Raw genomic sequence first — 18,517 nt, forward strand, 5'->3', positions numbered from 1 at the left:
ACCCAAGAGAAAATATAAAGTTATAAACATGAAGAAGAGTCAGAAAGTTTCTAGGACCTTTCAAAGGACAGAAAGTTGTTGTTTTTGGGTTATGGTGTCTGACCCTTTCTGAGCTGAGAAATGGAAGCCCTCCCATTTTGGCTGCTAGCTCTTCCGGCCTGCCTTGACTTAACCTATTCCTGTATCTCCAGCTTCTCTCATATTCATTGCCTCTCCGTTTCCTCCTCTCCATCCTACATCCCGACCTTAGTTCCAGCCTTTATCGTTTCGCAGCTAAACCTCTACTGCTGCCCCTAAACTAATCTCCCTGCTTCCAGTCTTGCTAATCTTCTGTATCAATTTCCAGCATTGTCTTTCTAAAAAGTATCAAAGGTCCTTGATGCTTGAGGGAGTTTGTATCCCAAACACAAAAACCTCAATTGCCCAGGATCTAGAAGTGGGAGACCGACTCATAAATGAAGTAGGAGTAGGAAGGCAGTGATAGAGTCGGAGCCACAGACTGCATGTGTCTAGGGCCAGGCAGGTAGGTCTGGGGCAGCTGCAGGATCAGAGATAATTTGGAAATGGATGGAATTGTTCAGAACAGGAGAGAGCACCTCCCTTGCCCAAAGACATCATCATTGACTTCTTTTTTCACACACTGGGCTTGCTGACCAAACTAGACATGCCTGCAGCTGAAGGTGGTGGTGGTGGTAGTTTGGGGTCTTCTATCTTCTGGGTTTAGAATGAGTCCTGGATTCAAATTACAGTCATGTGCCACATAATAATGATGTTTCTGTCAACATTGGACTGCATATACAATGATGGTCCCATAAGTTTATGATACAATATTTTACTGTACTTTCTCTATGTCTAGATATGTTTTGGCCGGGCACGGTGGCTCATGCCTGCAATCCCAGCACTTTGGGAGGCCGAGGCGGGCGGATCATGAGGTCAGGAGATCGAGACCATCCTGGCTAACATGGTGAAACCCTGTCTCTACTAAAAAATACAAAAAAATTTAGACAGGCATGGTGGTGGGCGCCTGTAGTCCCAGCTACTCAGGAGGCTGAGGCAGGAGAATGGCATGAACCCGGGAGGTGGAGCTTGCAGTGAGCGGAAATCATGCCACTGCATTCCAGCCTGGGCCACAGAGCAAGACTCCAACTCCAATAATAATAATAATAACAATAGATATGTTTAGATACACCAATATTACAGTTGCCTACAGTATTTAGTACAGTAACATGCCTACTATACTACTATAAACCTGGGCTAACAGGCTTGTAGCCCAGGAACAGCGGGCCATACCATCTAGCCTAGGCATATAGTAGGCAATGCCATTTAGATTTGTGTAAGTTCACTTCGTGGTGTTCACACAACAACAAAATCGCCTAACGATGCATTTCTCAGACTGTATTCCTGTCATTAAGCAACACACAACTGTACAGTGCTGCTGTGTAAGGACTGTGTGAATTTGGGTAAGTTACTTTACAGACAATGTCTAAGTAAATAATTATAGAAATAGTTCACGTTCCTGAGACAATGGCAGTTGTGTTTATTGATCATTATTGGTATTGGTATTGGTATTGATATTGATATTGGAGGGAGTGCTGAATAGGGTTCTGTGGTACTATCTATTTTGTCCATTTCCCTGGAAACTAATAGCATACATTTGATGAGGTATATTCGCAATCAGAAAAATGTGCTTCCTCTCTTCCAATCATGTTGGCTTGTGAGAAATTCAGACCCAAGACAGTGACATCATCAGACCAGATAAGTTTAACTGGAGGTTCTACCCTAGAAGTGGTAGTTTCTGTAACAGGTGAAGTGATCACTTGGCCAGCGACAGGTGTGAATTTCCTTCCAAGAGCTGGGAAATTCTCTAGCTTGCATAAAACCGTAATTCAAGTTTTGTAATTAAAAATCACCTTCTGCATCTTCTCCAGCACACTTGCTGCCATTCTCACTTTGATTCCCCAGGTTTGCCTTACCCACAGCCTGCTTTTTACTTTTCAATGGTCTCTTTTTTTTGTTTTTTTGAAATGGAGTTTCACTCTTGTCACCTAGGCTGGAGTGCAGTGGCGCGAACTTGGCTCACTGCAACCTCTGCCTCCCAGGTTCAAGCGATTCTCCTTCCTCAGCTCCCCAGTAGCTGGGATTATAAGCACGTGCCACCAGGCCCAGCTAATTTTTTTTTTTTGTAAAGACGGGTTTTACCATGTTGGCCGGGCTGGTTTCCAACTCCTGACCTTAGGTGATCCACCCACCTTGGCCTTCCAAAGTGCTGGGATTACAGGCATGAGCCACTGTGCTGGGCCTCAGTGGGCTCTTTAAGGGCCAGCAGCAAGCTAAAATCTAGGACTACTGTGGTGCTAGTGATAGTGTTCGTGTTTTGAATCATCATTAACATTTGCTAAGAGGAAAAATATTATTATGTATTTTTTTGCTGATGCTCACTCTTCTCAAAAGAAGGCATTTATATTTATGTCTTTATGAATGTGAAAGGCTTCTTCATTCTCCTTTTGTCTCCACACCTTTCCTCTGTCTGCCTTGGCATGTAAGCTTGTTGTTTTCCCTAAATTAGACAGAAAAGAAGGAAATCTAATTTGAGTGGACCTGGGTCAGGTTTACTCTGGGAAAGAGGTCTTTGCTATGCTGTTACCTACCACACACTCACCCACTGCGTTTGGCTTTTGGGCGTTTTGCAACCCAAAGCATGGGGGAAAGAGAGAGACAGAAAGAAGGGGAAAGGGAATTGCTTTGAACGTGGTGAAACTATTCCTGAGCTGCTCTTTATTTTCCAAGCTATGCTGAGAACACCCACTCATACCAGCCACCTAATCAGACTGCTTCCTGGGGGTAATTTATGTATCTCTGACAAGAGAAGGCCCCCTGTGAGCCTGGTATTTGTACAACTGCCACCTAGAGAACTGGGAGCCGTGGGTAAAGCAGCTCTTGAAGGCAGTGCCTGGAGGCGACTCCTTGAGTGTTACAGAGGTGATTTAGTGAGTTAAGACCAGGAGTATAAAGAAATTACTCGAGAGCCCAGTGTTAAAGAGGGAGGTAGCCTGTGGTCATGTAGAAGTTTCTGCTAAGGGAGCATGAGTAGATGTCCAATGCAGTGAGGTGACACGTGATAGGCTGATGGCAAAAATGAAGCCACTGGTGTTGAAATGAAAGCTGTTTGATACAAAAGTCAAAGAGGAATGTGAAGGAAGGCAACCTGTGCCTGGGATCTGAGATTTTTTGCAAACATCATAGTAAATGACAGTTGACCATCGCAGGAAACATCAAGGTGAAGCAGGCCTGGCGTGTCAAAGGCGGGCAGTAGTGCGTGCATGTTTGTATGCCAGCCGAGCGGCGGGGAGTGATCCTTTTCCAAATAGCTGGTAATGCAGCCCACAGGAAGGTAAATTAGTGTGCAGGCTCCAAGGACAGACATCACAGAAGGACAGATGTTCATGGAGCATGGCTGCTGCCCTCCAGGGGAAAATAAAGACCAAGACGATCGGGGATCCTGTCCACATCTGAGATGGGATGACCAACCTCAACTGGGGCCAGCCTCTGTCCACTGTGGTGGGACTGATTTTTATTTTCTTTATTCTAATTTTTTGTGTTTTAAAATTTTCTAAAATGGATACTGTTTCTGGATTCCAAAAAGCTTTCTTTGAGTGTTCACTAACCCATGACAGCACTTTTTATTGCTGTGTACCGGCCATTTCCAAGTCTGCATGTCACAGTTAGGATGCATGGTGGGCACACCTAACTTTTCCCCCTTCTGCTTGTTTTTGGTTAAAGGTGGCATCACACAAAATTGGACTGTGTCGGGAGCTCTTGGGCTACTTCGGCCTCTTTCTCATTCGGTTTGGCAAGGAGGGCAAGCTCTCTGGTAAGAAGGAAGGAACAAATGAATCAGCTAGGAGATGGGGTGGGCAGGTGTGAGCAGGGGCTTGATGCAGGACTCACAGCTGAGGGACTGGCCACCCACCGGGCTATGATCCCTACTGCTGTTCTCAGTCACTGGGTTAAGGGTTTGGGGAACGGGAGGTTGCGTCCTTGTTAGGGGAGAGTGGAGGCAAACCACTCATACCTTGGGTGGTCCAGTAACTGCACTTGTGCACCCCCAGCCCTAATTCTGATGCCCCTCCCCTTTACTGCAGACTGGGCCTGACCACTGACCACCTGCCTGCACCCTTTCCTGTGAATGGAGTGCTAGACTCTGGGGGTCAGGACGCCCCACCACAACATCACTTTTCCTTGTTAAGGAATATTTGTGGATGATATCAATGAGTTATTAGATACCTTTTTTAAAGCGTAATGAGATAGTGTAAGAAGACAATCTGATTCTCATATCTTTTGTTTTCTCTATAGTATGTTTTAAGATATTACAAGGTTTTTGTGTGAAATGGTGTCAGTTATATAAAAGTAGTTTGTAAATGTCCTCAAGAAGCCAGGGGAGGTGATTTTGAGTTGGAAGATAAGGGGCTTGTGTAGAGGGTTGGCTGCTAGGCCCTGTGGTGAGCTGCAAAGGCGCTGGATGTCTCTGGATCTGTTTTTTCATCTGTATCACAGTGTAAAACATCCCCCACTCAAGGGGCTGATATTTTTGAGGATCAAATGATATTTATTTTTTGAATGAACTTCAGAAAGTTAAAATTACATATAAATACAGAGGATATTCTTACTGTGATTTTATTATTTCCAATAATAAGGTTTTATTTTCTCATTTGAAAGCTGCTATATATAAGCTGTCTGTGCTATTTCAGCCAGTAAGACCGGCTTTCCCCTTTCTCTAGTTGTGAAAAAATTGGCCGACTTTGAACTCCCTTATGCTAGTCTTGGAAGTTCTGAAGTGGAACACTGTAAGGTTGGACTCCGAAAGTGGTAAGTAGGTACCGAAAATGACAGAGGCGCTTGAGGACATTTCGCCATTGCCCATCAAGACTTATCAGAGTTCCATCACATCCTGCTCACAGCCTGACAGCTGGAGACCAAGAACTTAGAGAAGGTTGTAAGAAAAGCAATGAAGGCCAGGTGCTGTGTCTTATGCCTATAATCCCAGTACTTTGGGAGACCAAGGCAAGAGGATTGCTGGAGCCCAGGAGTTCAAGATCAGCCTGGGCAACACAGCAAGACCTCATCTCCACTAAAAATAAAAAAAAAAAAATAGCCAGCTGTGGTGTTGTGCATCTATGGTCCCAACTATTCAGGAGGCTGAGGCAGGAGAATCACTTGAGCCCAGAAGATTGAGGCTGCAGTGAACCAAGATTACACCACTGCACTCCAACCTGGGCAGCAGTGCAAGACCCTGTCTCAAAAAGAAAAGAAAAGCCATGAAAATGAGAGAGGGTGAAATAAACTAGTTTCTGAATATTTGTCCTAAAGAATAGGATGTTGAGGATGACTTTCAGTAGTCTCAGGTAAATACTCGGGGCTGGGTGGGGTATGAAAATGAGGAGGGTAGTCATCTTTCTGTATCTCTACTGATAGGCGAACAAGAAAGTAAGACTTGAAAACCAGGGGCGGGGCCAGGGGATGTGGATCAAAGCAGGTAATGGTGAGAAACGGCTGGCCTTGGGTTTGCTTTGCAGTGCATCACTGACTGTATTAATGGAGGGACTTTGTTGGTGATTACAATCAGATCCGATTCATCCGTAGAAGTGTGGCATTCCCTGAAGGTGAAGGGTGGAATCAGCCAGTTTGCAGTGAATTTGAACTCTAAGTACTGGGCTTACACAGGCCTAAAGGATGTGTACCACAGCCATCTGTATTCCTAGATAGATAGGACACAAATGTCCCTCAGCAGAAAATACTGTCATTTCCTCTACTAACACAGGGGCCTGTGGAGAACAAAATATTATAGAAAATAGCACCAAGCAGCAGGACCTTATGCATCCCCAGTCCTATAACCTGCAGCTCCCAGCGTTTATTACTGTGGCCACAGGGGATTGCTCCTTAGGCTCGCTCCCTCCCAGTCCATTTATTCTGCTATCTGAGTACAGAGGTTTTAAAGAAAAGTATTTTGAAATCTAAGAATTCCCTTGACCTTGTGATGCCTTGCTCTAGAGCTCCAGTTTGTGGCTTTGAATTATGGAAGGATATTCCCAGCGAGGCAATTTGTATACTGCTGTTCAGAAGTATCTTGAGGAATGGTCCAGCTCTTGAGGTGTGAAACCCCGAGAAGGGGAGAAGGACTTGGTTCCATTCAATGGTTTAGAGAACAGCTCTTCTGGAAGCTGCTTACTGTAGTGAGTGGCTGAGCACAGTTGTTCCTAGAATTACAGTATGTGAATCTAAGTCGCGGCTTGCTCAGGTCTTAGCTGCATAAACCTAGCCAAGTTTGTTCAAGCTCTCTAAGCCTCAGTTTCTTTATCTGTAAAATGGGAATAATAAAAATAGTGTCTACATCATAGGATTATTGTAAGGGTTATGTAGAATAGTCCCATATACTCAGTAAGTTTGGTCATGTTTGTGACTGTTATATTGATGATATGGTGATTATAGGAAGTAAAAAAAAAAAAAATCCCCTGGGGCTTAGATTTTCACTCAGGTGCTCTCCTGAAAACTTGAGATCAAAGGAGAGATGACAATTCTGTTTCTTATCTTGAAGCTTGAATTAGAAATTAGGCACTGCCTATGTCTTTATTAAACAGGTAAACTCTAGGTGATACATGCAAGAGAAAACATCTACCCCAAATTATAAGCCAGCAGCTCAGATTCAGGCAGATTGCCTCTGTTGATGGGAACTGGGAAGAAAGGAGGTCCCACTTCTGTTGTTACAGCTAAGGATCAGGTCTCTGGAGGGGAGATTCTGGCATAGGCTCCTGCAGGTGCCTTGCCCTCTTTCCTGAGGGAAGTCTTGTTGGGTGGGAGCTGGAAGGCTAACTCCAAAAGCCGAGTGATTCCCAGCAGGTGAAGCCTCAGTGAGGCCTGAGTGGCATCTTAAGAACTGTTCTGTCCTTAAGGAGAGATGCCTGGGTGCATCTCTCCAATGTTGATGATATGGCTTCCTCCAGGCCAGAGGGTGCCTGTGCTGGCCTGTGGGAGCCCCAGTCTGGGATGGGTCTTTTCTCTGCACACAGGCGCCTCTGGGATGTGTGGGTGCATAGTTACCTGGAATGTAAGTAGGGATGCTTCAGTTACTTCTCCCCACCCCAAAAGGAAGTTGACCTTCAAGCACCATATTTATCCCTTTCGTGGTCTAAGCCAACCCCATTGGTCTAATCACCCTATTCTTCTGAGCGTAGCAACTCTGCTTACCTCTGCCTTCTGGTTGGTAGAGATCAGCCATCACCCTTTCCTGACAGTTTCAGTCCCTTCTTAACATACTACTGTGCTTCTACAGTCATTAATTTCAGTTCCTCGTGATTCTGGATCTGATAGGCAGACACGGAGCCCCTGCGATTTGCAAATCACTCTACCAAGATCCAGAGGGGCAACTCTGGATAGGCCCCTGGCCTTGGGGTTCTTCACAGATGGTGTCAAGAAAACTTAATCAGGGCGGCGATTGGAATAAACTCAGGGTGCAGAGGAAGCACAGTGGATGGGCAGGCTAATACAGCCTTGGGAAGTAGGGACCAGAGGAGGGGGCATTGCTTGAGGCTTGCAAAGAAAGGCCAATCAGTCAGGGGAGGAGATTGGTGAGGGCTTGGTCTTCCAGGCAGGGGGACAGGAGAGAAAACATGGTTGGAATGTAGCATTGGTGGTGGGGTTGGTGAGAGATGGAACTGGAAATGAAAGTGGGGGTGGTCCCGGGAGGAGCCTTGAAAGCGAGCAGAATAAATATCTAACTCTGGAAACCATGAGAGTCTGAAAAGTTTCACAGGAAAGACCACTCTGGTTAGAATGTGGAGCATGAGGTTAAGGGCACATGGCTGAAACAGAAAGCCTGGGAAGGAGGCTCCCAGAGCAGCTCAGGCAACCGATGAGGGTGGCCCTGCTGCAGGGTGCTGAATATGGGGGTGGGTCCGTATGGGGCAGACGACTATGCCAGGTATTGTGCGGTGGAGAAAGGGATTCCAGGGCTTGGTGGCCAAGAGTGAGGTTGAGTATGAACAGGGATGCAGACCATTCCCCTAAAGCTTTATTTTTTGTGCCTCTTTACTCTCAGAGCCCTCCAGGTAAGAGCTTACAGTGTAAAGAAATTAGGAAACAAAAGAGGTGGAGGGGCAGAGTGAAAGCTGGGCGAGTGGAGGTGTGGTTTTGTTAGAAAAGGGGGCCCCAGTTCATAGGGTAGAGGGCCACCACTTTCCAAAGCACTTGCCAGGTGTGTCCATGAGCCATGTCACAGGAATGAATTTCGCGCTCCTGAATTTTGCAGGTATATGGATCCATCCCTCGACTCCACGCTGATGGACTGCAGGGCGGCCTTAGATTTGCTCTACATGCAGGTGAGGGTCACCAAGAGCTCTGACAGCACCGTAGATCAAAGGCCATGTTGGCTTGGAATCACTGAAAAAAAATCTATGGTAGTTAATAATTCTACCTCCATACCTAAAATAGGCAAATTCATAGAGACAGAAAGTAGAACAGAGGTTACCAGGGGCTGCGGGGAGTGAGGAAGGAGAAGTTGTTTGATGGGTGCAAGTTTTTTTGGGGGATGACAAAAAGTTTTAGCTCTAAATAGTGGTGACGATTATCCAACATTGTGAATATATATAATGACTCTGAATTTTGTGAACAGTTAAAATGACAAGTTATGTTGTATATATTTTACCACGATAACAATAAAATGTAAAAAGTAGAGGAGTTTAGAGAGAGAAAAGGAACTCTATCTCTGTTTTAACAATCCCCTCTGAATTTGCAGCTGACGCACCATCATCATGAGCCTAGAAAGGCTATCCCTGATAACTTAAAGTCAAAGGCTATCCCTGGTAACTTAAAGTCACACGTGATCCCTAAATCTCAGTCTAGCATAGCCTTCTCGCCCCTGAGCCAACAAGCAGCCTGGGAGGGCATGTGGCCCGCGCGGTTGCGCTGGGCTCCGGGCTCACAGAACCCATGCTTCTGTAATGATCGCTGTTATCATCTTGAAATTCTTCATTTTATTTTTATTTTTCATTAAAAAAATTAAATTTTCATTGGTACATAGTAGGTGTATATATAATGTTTATGGGTTACATGAGATATTTTGATGCAGGCATGCAGTGTGTAATAATCCCATCAGGGTAAATAAGGTATCTATTTCCTCAAGCATTTATCCTTTACGTTACAAACACTCCAATTATACTCTTTTAGTTATTTTTAAATGTACAATTAATTTCTTTTTTTACTGTAGTCATCCTGTTGTGTTAGCAAATACTAGGTCTTATTCATTCTATTTTGTTGTGCCCATTAACCAAAATTTTTAATTTTTGAACAGCATTTTCATTTTGCACTGGGTAGACCCTAAAAATTATGTAGTTGGCCCTACCTACTCCTACCCCCAGCCTCTAATAAAGTGAATTTTGAGCTTGGCTTCAGTTCTCTTCTCCTGCTTCGTGTGGTGAAGCTTCTGCCAAGTCGTGGAATGGTCAGCCCGTGCTGCCCCCAACATACACACCCAGGTCACCAGCTGCCCCAGGTGTTCACACTCACCACACCGCCATCTTCAGAGACCTGATCTTTTCCAGGCTTGGCTTCCACAATTCTGGGAAGAAAGCTCAGAAACTTCTTTCAGTGAGTTCCCTGAGAATATCTCACAGTCTATTCTTAGGCAGCAGGCAGGGTGGTGGGTCACAGCCCTGCCCTGCTCCAACCCCTCCCAGACTTTCCGTCTCACTCAGGCTAAACCCCAAATCCCAATGTCCTTGTTCTGTTTCCTCCGCAGCATTTCTACCATCTGCCAATGTAAGTATGTGTGTGTGTTGTGTATATTTGTTTACTCTCTCCCTACTGGAATGATTTCTCCATGAAAGTGGCTATTTATTTGTTCACTGCTGCGTCCCCAGAAACTGGAACTGTTCCTGGCATGATGTCGGCATTAAGCCCTGTGGTGGGCCTGGCATCGTATTAATTAAGTGCATTATGTCATTGGAGCTTCATAACAACTCTGTAAGGCAGTTGGTACCATCCACATTTTCAGGAAGAAAAACATTAGGTTTGCTGACAAAAGATTGAGTAGTGGGTTTGGATTAATAGAAGATGTAGATGAAGAAATTTAACAACACTTATTTGCAGGTGGCTTTTATTTAGCGTGATTCTAAGCTGCTACACTCGATAGCTTTTATAAACTCAGGAGAGAGAGAGAGATGGTGGGTAAGTTCTTATTTTTAATGAGCTTTTCAAGTGGAACGTTAATAAAACCTTCTGTAGTACTTTGTGTATAGAAAAAGGTCAATGGTGGATTTTGATACCCTGGCTTACCAGAGGGCGTAGAAGAGGGAAAGAAACTTAACCCATGCCTCCTTAAGTGACTTTTAGAGATCAAGACCCCAAAAGCTCTTCTAAATTCTAAGAGGGTAAATCAAAATATCACTTATTAGATGTTTAATGTTCACTATTGTATTTTTATGGCTAGAATATAGCTTTGAGTTTATTCCATATTATACATTAATCAATGTATAATTATGTTCTGGTTCAGCCTGGGCACGGGGGCACACACCTGTAATCCCAGCACTTTGAGAGGCTGAAGCAGGTGGATTACTTGAGCTCAGAAGTTCAAGACCAGCCTGGGCACTATGGCAAAATCCCATCTCTACTAAAAATATAAAAGTCAGCCAGGTGTGATGGTGTGTGCCTGTGGTTCCAGCTACTCAGGAGGCTGAGGTAGGAGGATGGCTTGAGCCCAGAAGGCGGAGGTCACTTGAGATGTGATCACACCATTACACTCCAGTCTGGGCAACATACAAAGAACCTGTCTCAAAAAAAAAAAAAAAAAATCACGTTCAGTGTACTTGTGTTATATGAGTTAGAGCATAATTTTCCACTCTAAATGTTTATTGAGGCCCATCCTTGCTACTGTATCCTTGCTATTATGATACATTATTAGCTGTGTCTGGTTTGATACCACGTCCTTGGTTGAGATTGCATCACATAATTCTAATATTGTTCCTGTGGGAAATGTCATCTTTATGGCATGTCTTTTGCTTCTCATTATGATGAGAGGTCAGAGCTTTGAGCATCATAATGTGACTTTTTAAATTTGTCTTCATTAAAGAGTTATAACCAGAGGGAAACAGATGATGGTACTTCCTCTGCTCAAAGCTAAAAAAGAAGGGGGCTTCATGGGAGGCACACTGAATTGCAATTTAAGAAATGAATTCTGTCCCTTGTTCTGCCACTGGTCCTCTCTCTGGGTGACTCTGGGCCAGCCACTGCATCCTTCTGAACCATGACATCTCCCTGTTGAGAGGAGGTGGAACTAACATCATCTCTAAGTTTTCTGCAAACTTTAATAGACTGTCATTCTAACCTCAGCTTATTGCCTGGCAAAGTCTCCAAAAAATTGTCGTTGATGTCATAATAATCTTTATCATCACTGTTATCATCATCATCGTCATCATCATCATCATCATCATCATTGTTCCCTGAATCTGGGTAGAGGAGCTAAGAAGTCAAAGGTGGGTCCAAGTTCAGTAGGAGAGTCAGGACCATAATCACTACCTCATTTGGGAGGCCTGCCTTGGCTCTCCCCAGAAGAAAATGCCTGCCTTCCTCCAACTTCTCCCAACCAGACTCTGAATGGCCAAGGGCAGAGACTGTCTCATTCCTTCTGTGTTCTGGGTGCCTGGAATATGTGAAAGACTAAGAAGTGGCCAGGCGTGGTGGCTCACACTTGTAATCCCAGCACTTTGAGAGGCCAAGGCAGGTATTTTGAGGTCAGGAGTTCAAGAATAGCCTGGTCAACATGGTGAAACCCCGTCTCTACTGAAAATACAAAAATTAGCTGGGCATGGTGGCGCACGCCTGTAGTCTCAGTTACTCGGGAGGCTGAGGCAGGAGAATCACTTGAACCCAGGAGGCAGAGGTTGCAGTGAGCCAAGAATACGTCACTGTACTCCTGCTTGGGTGACAGCATGAGACTCTGTCAAAAAAGAAAAAAAAAGACTAAGAAGCAGTTATCCTTTAAAAAAGTTAACATGAAAAGCTCTTGAGTTCTGATAAATAATGGAGCCATCATAATTAACTATTAAGGGGCACAGCTTTGATTTTCTAAAGCAGATGTGCCCATTGATAGCCAATGAGTCAACTGAATTCCCACAGCCTGTTTCCTTTCTTCTCCTCCTCTTTTAACCTGAGTTTAAAAATGAGAGATTACATTTAAAACTGTAAGTAAGTATAAATTTTGAAGGCTCAGTCAATTCTGGGCCTGCATTTCAGCAGGGCCATTGCTGGCCTGGACAGTAATACAAATTAGAAAAAGGTACCCCATCCTCCAGGTGGGGCTAGCCCTGCGTCGGGGCCCATGGCTTGGTGAGTGGAGGAGGGCTGACCTTTGGCTTCCTGACTCCCCCATGCCCTGGTGACCTTGTCCAGGCAAATGTGTCCCTCGCCCTTCTTTACCACGCATTAGCCAGAACCAAGTGGCAAGTGCCTGCCTTTGAGAGGCATGTGACCTCCATTTCTCGCTACTGTGCCCTCTGCAGAGGATGCTAGAGCATGTGTGATCGAAGCTCAGGAAGACCATGGCTTATGTGATTTTGCTTGAGTTTTAAATTTTTTAATTTTATTATTTTTTCTTTTTTTCTATCTGCAGCACCTTTAGGATGCTTGATTTTTTTAAGTTCAGTTCTGCATAAACCCCTCTCAGCCAGTGTTCAGGGAACCATGTAACTGAGTAGACTTGCCTAGACTCGACTTTCATTGTCTGGACCTACTCAGAGTGAGGCACCGTATAATATCGCATTTGAGTGATGACTTGTGAACCCATAATCAGGGTCAACTCTTTTCAAAGGTAATGATATAAGGCTGGGCACAGTGGCTCACGCCTGTAATCCCAGCACTTTGGGAGGCAGAGGTGGGCAGATCACCTGAGATAATGAGTTTGAGACAAGCCTGGCCAATGTGGTGAAACCCTGTCTCTACTAAAAATACAAAAATTAGCCAGGTGTGGTGGCACACGCCTGTAGTCCCAGCTCCCAGCTACTCGGGAGGCTGGGGCGAGAGTATGGCTTGAGCCCAGGAGGCAGAGATTGCAGTGAGCTGAGATCACATCACTGCACTCCAGCCTGGGCAACAGAGTAAGACTGTCTTAAAAAAAAAAAAAAAAAGGGCCAGGTGTGGTGGTTCATGCGTGTAATCCCAGAACTTTGGGAGGCCAAGGCAGGCCAATCATCTGAGGTATCTGAGGTCAGGAGTTCCAGACCAACCTGACCAACATGGTGAAACTCCATCTGTACTAAAAAGACAAAAAATTAACTGAGCATGGTGGCACACGCCTGTAATCCCAGCTACTTGGGAGGCTGAAACAGGAGAATCACTTGAACTCAGGAGGCAGAGGTTGCAGTGAGCCGAGATTACACCATTGTACTCCAGCCTGGGCAACAGGAGTGAAACTGTCTCAAAAGGAATGAAACAAAACAGTTACGTTACCTTTGCTATAGGACATCTGCATCTCTGTGTCTGAGGATCCAGTTACTCTGATGGTGAATGACATGTCTTGGGTTAGTACTTACTGCCGTGACTCCTGTTTATCTTTACACAGCCATCCCTTCTTTTCGATACTGTTCCCCTGTGCTAACAGACCTTACCGGATTCTACCATCAAGTACAATTCAGGAAAGAAGGCAGTGTTTAGTTCTTTACACCCATGCTTTCTCGTATGGTCTGTAGATTTGGTTTGAAGAAGAACTGGTGACAAGGAGAAAGCCTTGGGGTAGGTAGCTACCTACCTGCTAAGAATTCAGTGGCTTGGGCAAGGGTAGAAGGGCCTGCTGTAGTGCCCAGACCTGGGTTTGCTCTAACTCCTGCCACTTACTCGCTGGGTCATCTTGAACATCATAACCTCTCTGAACCTCAATTTACTCATCTGTAAAATGGTGGTATTGTTCCTCCCCACAGAATAGAGTAGGCCCACCTTATTCTTGGTCTGGCTTTCTGTGGTTTCAGTTACCTGCAGTCAAGCATGGTCTGAAAATATTAAGTGGAAAAATTTCAGAAATAAACAATTAATAAGTTTTAAATTGCACGCCATTCTAAGTAGTGTGATGAAATGTCTTCCTGGCCCGGAACATGAATCATCTCTTTGTCCAGTTTATTCATCTTGTCTGCATCATCCACCCATCAGTCACTCAGTAGTGATCTCAGTTATCACCATCCTGGTATCCCAACACTTGTGTTCAAGGCCCCAGTTTTACTTAATAATGGCCCTAAAGTGCAAGAGTAGTGATGCTGGCATATTGTTATACTTGTTCTATTTTCTTATTAGTTATTGTTGTTCATCTCTTACTGTGCCTAATTTATAAATTAAACTTTATCATAGGTGTGTATATGCAGGAGAAAACACAGTATATATAGAGTTTGATATTATCCATGATAGTACCAGTCCATCCTGTCTGGGAGTCTTGGATAGTATCCCCCAAGGATAAGGGGGACCACTGTAGTTGGGAAAAAGTCAATAACAAAATCGATCTAAAGCAAGTTTTCAACAAATATTAGTTATTTTTCTTCTCCTCTCTAAACCCATGTCCTTTTCCCAGCCTAAAGCAATATTGAAGGCATATTCAGCTTTTCATTATTCTCTGAGAGATAAAGCAAAACCTGCCAATATCACTGAGGGATGTAACAGATAGGCTTATGTTCAGACTAAGGTGAAAATAAGTGCCTGATAATTGGCAAAGAATTGCTGGGCATTGCCGTATGTAGGACACTGGGCAAGGCACGCTGAGATGACGGGCGCAGTGTCTTCCCTTAGGGGTTGACAGCCTAACTGAGGGACAATGGCCAGTTCTGCTCTGTCATGACAAGTCAGAGCAGCACAGGCCGAGTGTGTGCAGCTGAGGAGGTGGACAGCTGATTCCATGGCTTCCCCGGGGCCAGACTGGCTAAAAGGGGAAGGGAGCTGGGTGCCGAGAGGAGAGGGAAGGAGCACAGGAAAAGGTGCCTAGCTCAGGGAGGGTAGGCTGAGACAATAGGCTTTGTTACTTCCACGTTTCATGTTGCTTCACCACAATCCTGACGGGCTTCCACAGGGGGCTGTTGCCTTCCAGGAGATTTCTGCCTTTGAGCCCAGTGTCGTTCTGCTGAAGTCTACAGTGGATTAGGAAGCAACCAAGAACCCCATTAGGGATTTAGAGTTTGGGAACACTTGCTGGTAGTGGTTACCCTAGGCTGACCAGACAGGACCCAATAATATATTCAACTTTAATTTTTTTAATGTAAAATTAGTTTTTATCTTATAAAAAGTTTGCAAGTGTGGAAGAGTTCAAAAATGAAAGTAGATGTCACCCCAAATCTTAAATCAACCAGACATATAAACTATTAATTAACTCTTTGGGCATATTTATTTCATATACATTTCATGTATTTGCACATCCATTTCCTTGACTCGTAAGTATCCATATGAGGAATTCTTGTTGTTTTACATTTATTTTTTGTTGTTTTATAAAAATTAGGGTCTACTACTAGACTCTTACTTGGTAATATGATATTTTTCATGTACATTACACACATTTCCTATGTTGTTAAATATTCTGTGTAATTTTTAATGATAGCATAGCCTATTATTTAGTTATACCCAAACTCAATTACCTCTTTTGGGGCATTTCATAACAGTACTTACGTCATAGGATGGCGGTAAGGATTGACTTTTGTTCTGAAGCAATTAGAACATTGTCTGACACACTGTAAGCACTATACATGTGTTTGCCACTATCAAGTTGAAAATGTTTCATTGTTATAAACAATAGCAGTAATTGACTTATCGATATATTTTTTTCCAATATCTATGTTTATGATTCAAATATACTTATTATTTGGAATTCCTTTTTGTCAATTGCCAATACATAGCTGTTGTCCATTTTCCTGCTGGTGATGCTTACATTTTTCCTATTGCTTTATATAAATATTAACTGTTTGGTATATATGATGCAATCGTTCTCCTTGGTTTTCCATTTGATTCTTAGTTTTGTTTTTGGTGGTTTTCATGTACAGAAGTTTTATGTTTTCACGTAATTATATATGACTATTTCTTCATTATGACATTTTGTTTTTATATCTTAAAAAAGATATTACCTACCTCAAGGTCAGATAAAAATATTTACCTTTTTTTTTTTTTTCTAATTGTTTTATGGTCTTATACATTTAAATCTTTGTCTGGAATTTATTTGATTGGGTGGTGTGGGGAAAGAGCTGATTTTATTTTCTTTTTTGCCAAGTGTTGCCAATTGTCCCCAAGCTATTGAACAATCCTTTCTTACTAATTTAAAAAATAAGGCTTATAACATGCTAAATCCCTAAATATATATCCACTTGGGTTTGTTTTTATATCCCTTCATACAAGAGTATGTTTTTGTCAGATTGATTAATTTCTGCTAAGACTGCTAATTTTACAACTTCTGTTATTTTAAGGCAATACAGGACATTGAAAAAGAGTGGGCCAAACCCACACAGGCGCAGAGGCAGAAATTAGAAGCTTTCCAGAAAGAAGACAATCAAACAAAGGTGAATCAAATATTGCTCCAAGAGAAATCCCTTGGAAGGGAGTTAAAGAAACATATTAGAATTGAACTGTTTCTGTAATTTATAAACCTACCAAGCACTAAAAGTGGGGCTCTTTTTAAAAAAATGAGAATACCTTCATTGATTGTTCTGAGTACGGAATTAGTAAAAGCTTATTGTTTAAAGATTCTAAAAAAATACAGATGGTATATTGTGAGTCCTCTGCTAAGTTAATTAATATAGATCCTCCGCATTATTTTTAGTGACTACAGAGTATTCCATTTTATGGTTATATTATCGTTTGGCTAACCACTTTTCTGTTATTGGAAGTCGGGTTGTTTCCAGCTCTTGCTGCTATAAATCACTTTGGCAGCAAGAGCCATGAGGCCCAGGGCTATATCTAATTTATACATACTCTGCGTATTCACAGCACCTGGTACAGTTCCTGGCTGAAGTCCCTGAATACTGCAGCCAACATCCTCTTTCTATGCGTATGTGTTCTATTATTGCTTAGGATATATTTCTAAACATTCATTTTTAAAGTTTCCGTAAAGATGTTACCAACTCACATACCTCCTGCCCCTAAGCAGCGAATGTGAGTCTGACAGACAAGATGCATTTTAAGAGAAGAAACGGCCTCTGTTTCGTTGTGTTGTCTTTTTAAAAATTCTTTTGACTTTGCCAGTGTTCACAACTGCAACACTGATTTTTGAATGAAATACAACCAAAATTTAGAGGACTCATTTATACGTAACAGAAAATAATTCTTCAAAGGCTCACTGAGATTTTTATTGATGAACTGCAAAAAAGAAAAAGGAAAGGCACATATTGCCACAATTTAGTATCCCCTGCCACCCGCCAGCCCGGTGTTCTACCTCAGCTTTGTCACAAAAAAAGGAGCTCAGTTTTTCTCTGTGTTTGGAAATTTTGACAAGTGCAGCTTCTATTTTGATAGATAGAATATTGCTGTTACTTTAGATGCAATTACAAACTGTGTACACCACAACCAAGTCTTTGTACGTATCTGCCCTATAAACCTCTTAATTTGGTAAGAATGTTGTTCTTACCATGCTCTGCCAAAATGTGTATTTGTAGTTTTTCCACAAAATAAATTTTATCTTCTATGATAAACATTTGATCTGAATTTACCATACTATTTGTAATAATGCTATTTTTAAAAAGCTTTGCTTTGACTACATAAATTGAATGAAAAAAATTTAATTATTATTGAAATTTACTTTCTCTCAAAGCATCTGCATGTACTGATATGCAACCAACATTATTTGTTTGTGAAGTTCTTCGGCTAATGGAGCAAACACATTAACAACTATATTTTATGTACAAGAAAACTTGGAATTGAAAATGAGTGAAATTAACTTAAAGAAGACTCATTTGATCTAAATCAGAGAAAGGCTGTGGTCGATGGGCCATGTTTTTTGTAAATAAAGTTTTATTGGCACACAGTTACAATCATTCATTCATGTATTGTCTAAGGTTGCTTTTGTGTTGCAGTGGCAGAGGTAAGTAGTTGCAACAGGGACCATATGTCTGTATAGCTGAAAATATTTACTAGATGGTTCTTTACATAAAAGTTTACCAATACCTGATCAAAATGAAAATAAATTAATATAAACATATTTTCTGCAGCTGTGTATGTCAAATTGTCTTTTTTAGATACAATCTTAACTAATTTTCAAGTAGATAATCCTTGTAGCTTTCTGTCTTCTGGTGTTCATATAGTTAGTAACATCACAACACCTGTTTATCGAATGTCAAATGCCAACAGGTATTTTATATAAGTTACTTACTGATCACCAACTTTTTTGCAAAATAGAGCTTCACTTTTCAAACACTTTCATTTCTTTTAGTTCATTGCAGTCAAGAGATTATTACAATTTTAAAGAAGTGTTATCAAACAATAAGATAAACAATTATAGATTTATACCATATCAGTTAGA

The 18,517-nt window shown here is 42.5% G+C and overlaps 1 protein-coding gene across 10 annotated transcripts in view; it reads left to right on the forward strand.

Annotated features, from left to right (window-relative positions):
* LOC105476051 (sorting nexin 31) overlaps window positions 1–18,517 on the forward strand; it is an 84,486-nt gene that overhangs the window by 26,986 nt on the left and 38,983 nt on the right. For all 10 annotated transcript variants that reach the window (XM_011731678.3, XM_011731680.3, XM_011731679.3 and 7 more), the window contains 4 exons: window positions 3,781–3,871; window positions 4,779–4,866; window positions 8,303–8,372; window positions 16,470–16,562. In XM_011731678.3, coding sequence (XP_011729980.2) covers window positions 3,781–3,871; window positions 4,779–4,866; window positions 8,303–8,372; window positions 16,470–16,562 — 342 coding nt within the window. The remainder of the gene's footprint in view (window positions 1–3,780; window positions 3,872–4,778; window positions 4,867–8,302; window positions 8,373–16,469; window positions 16,563–18,517) is intronic.

The sequence above is a fragment of the Macaca nemestrina genome, chromosome 8, assembly GCF_043159975.1.
Source record: "Macaca nemestrina isolate mMacNem1 chromosome 8, mMacNem.hap1, whole genome shotgun sequence".
Taxonomy (NCBI): Eukaryota; Metazoa; Chordata; class Mammalia; order Primates; family Cercopithecidae; genus Macaca; species Macaca nemestrina.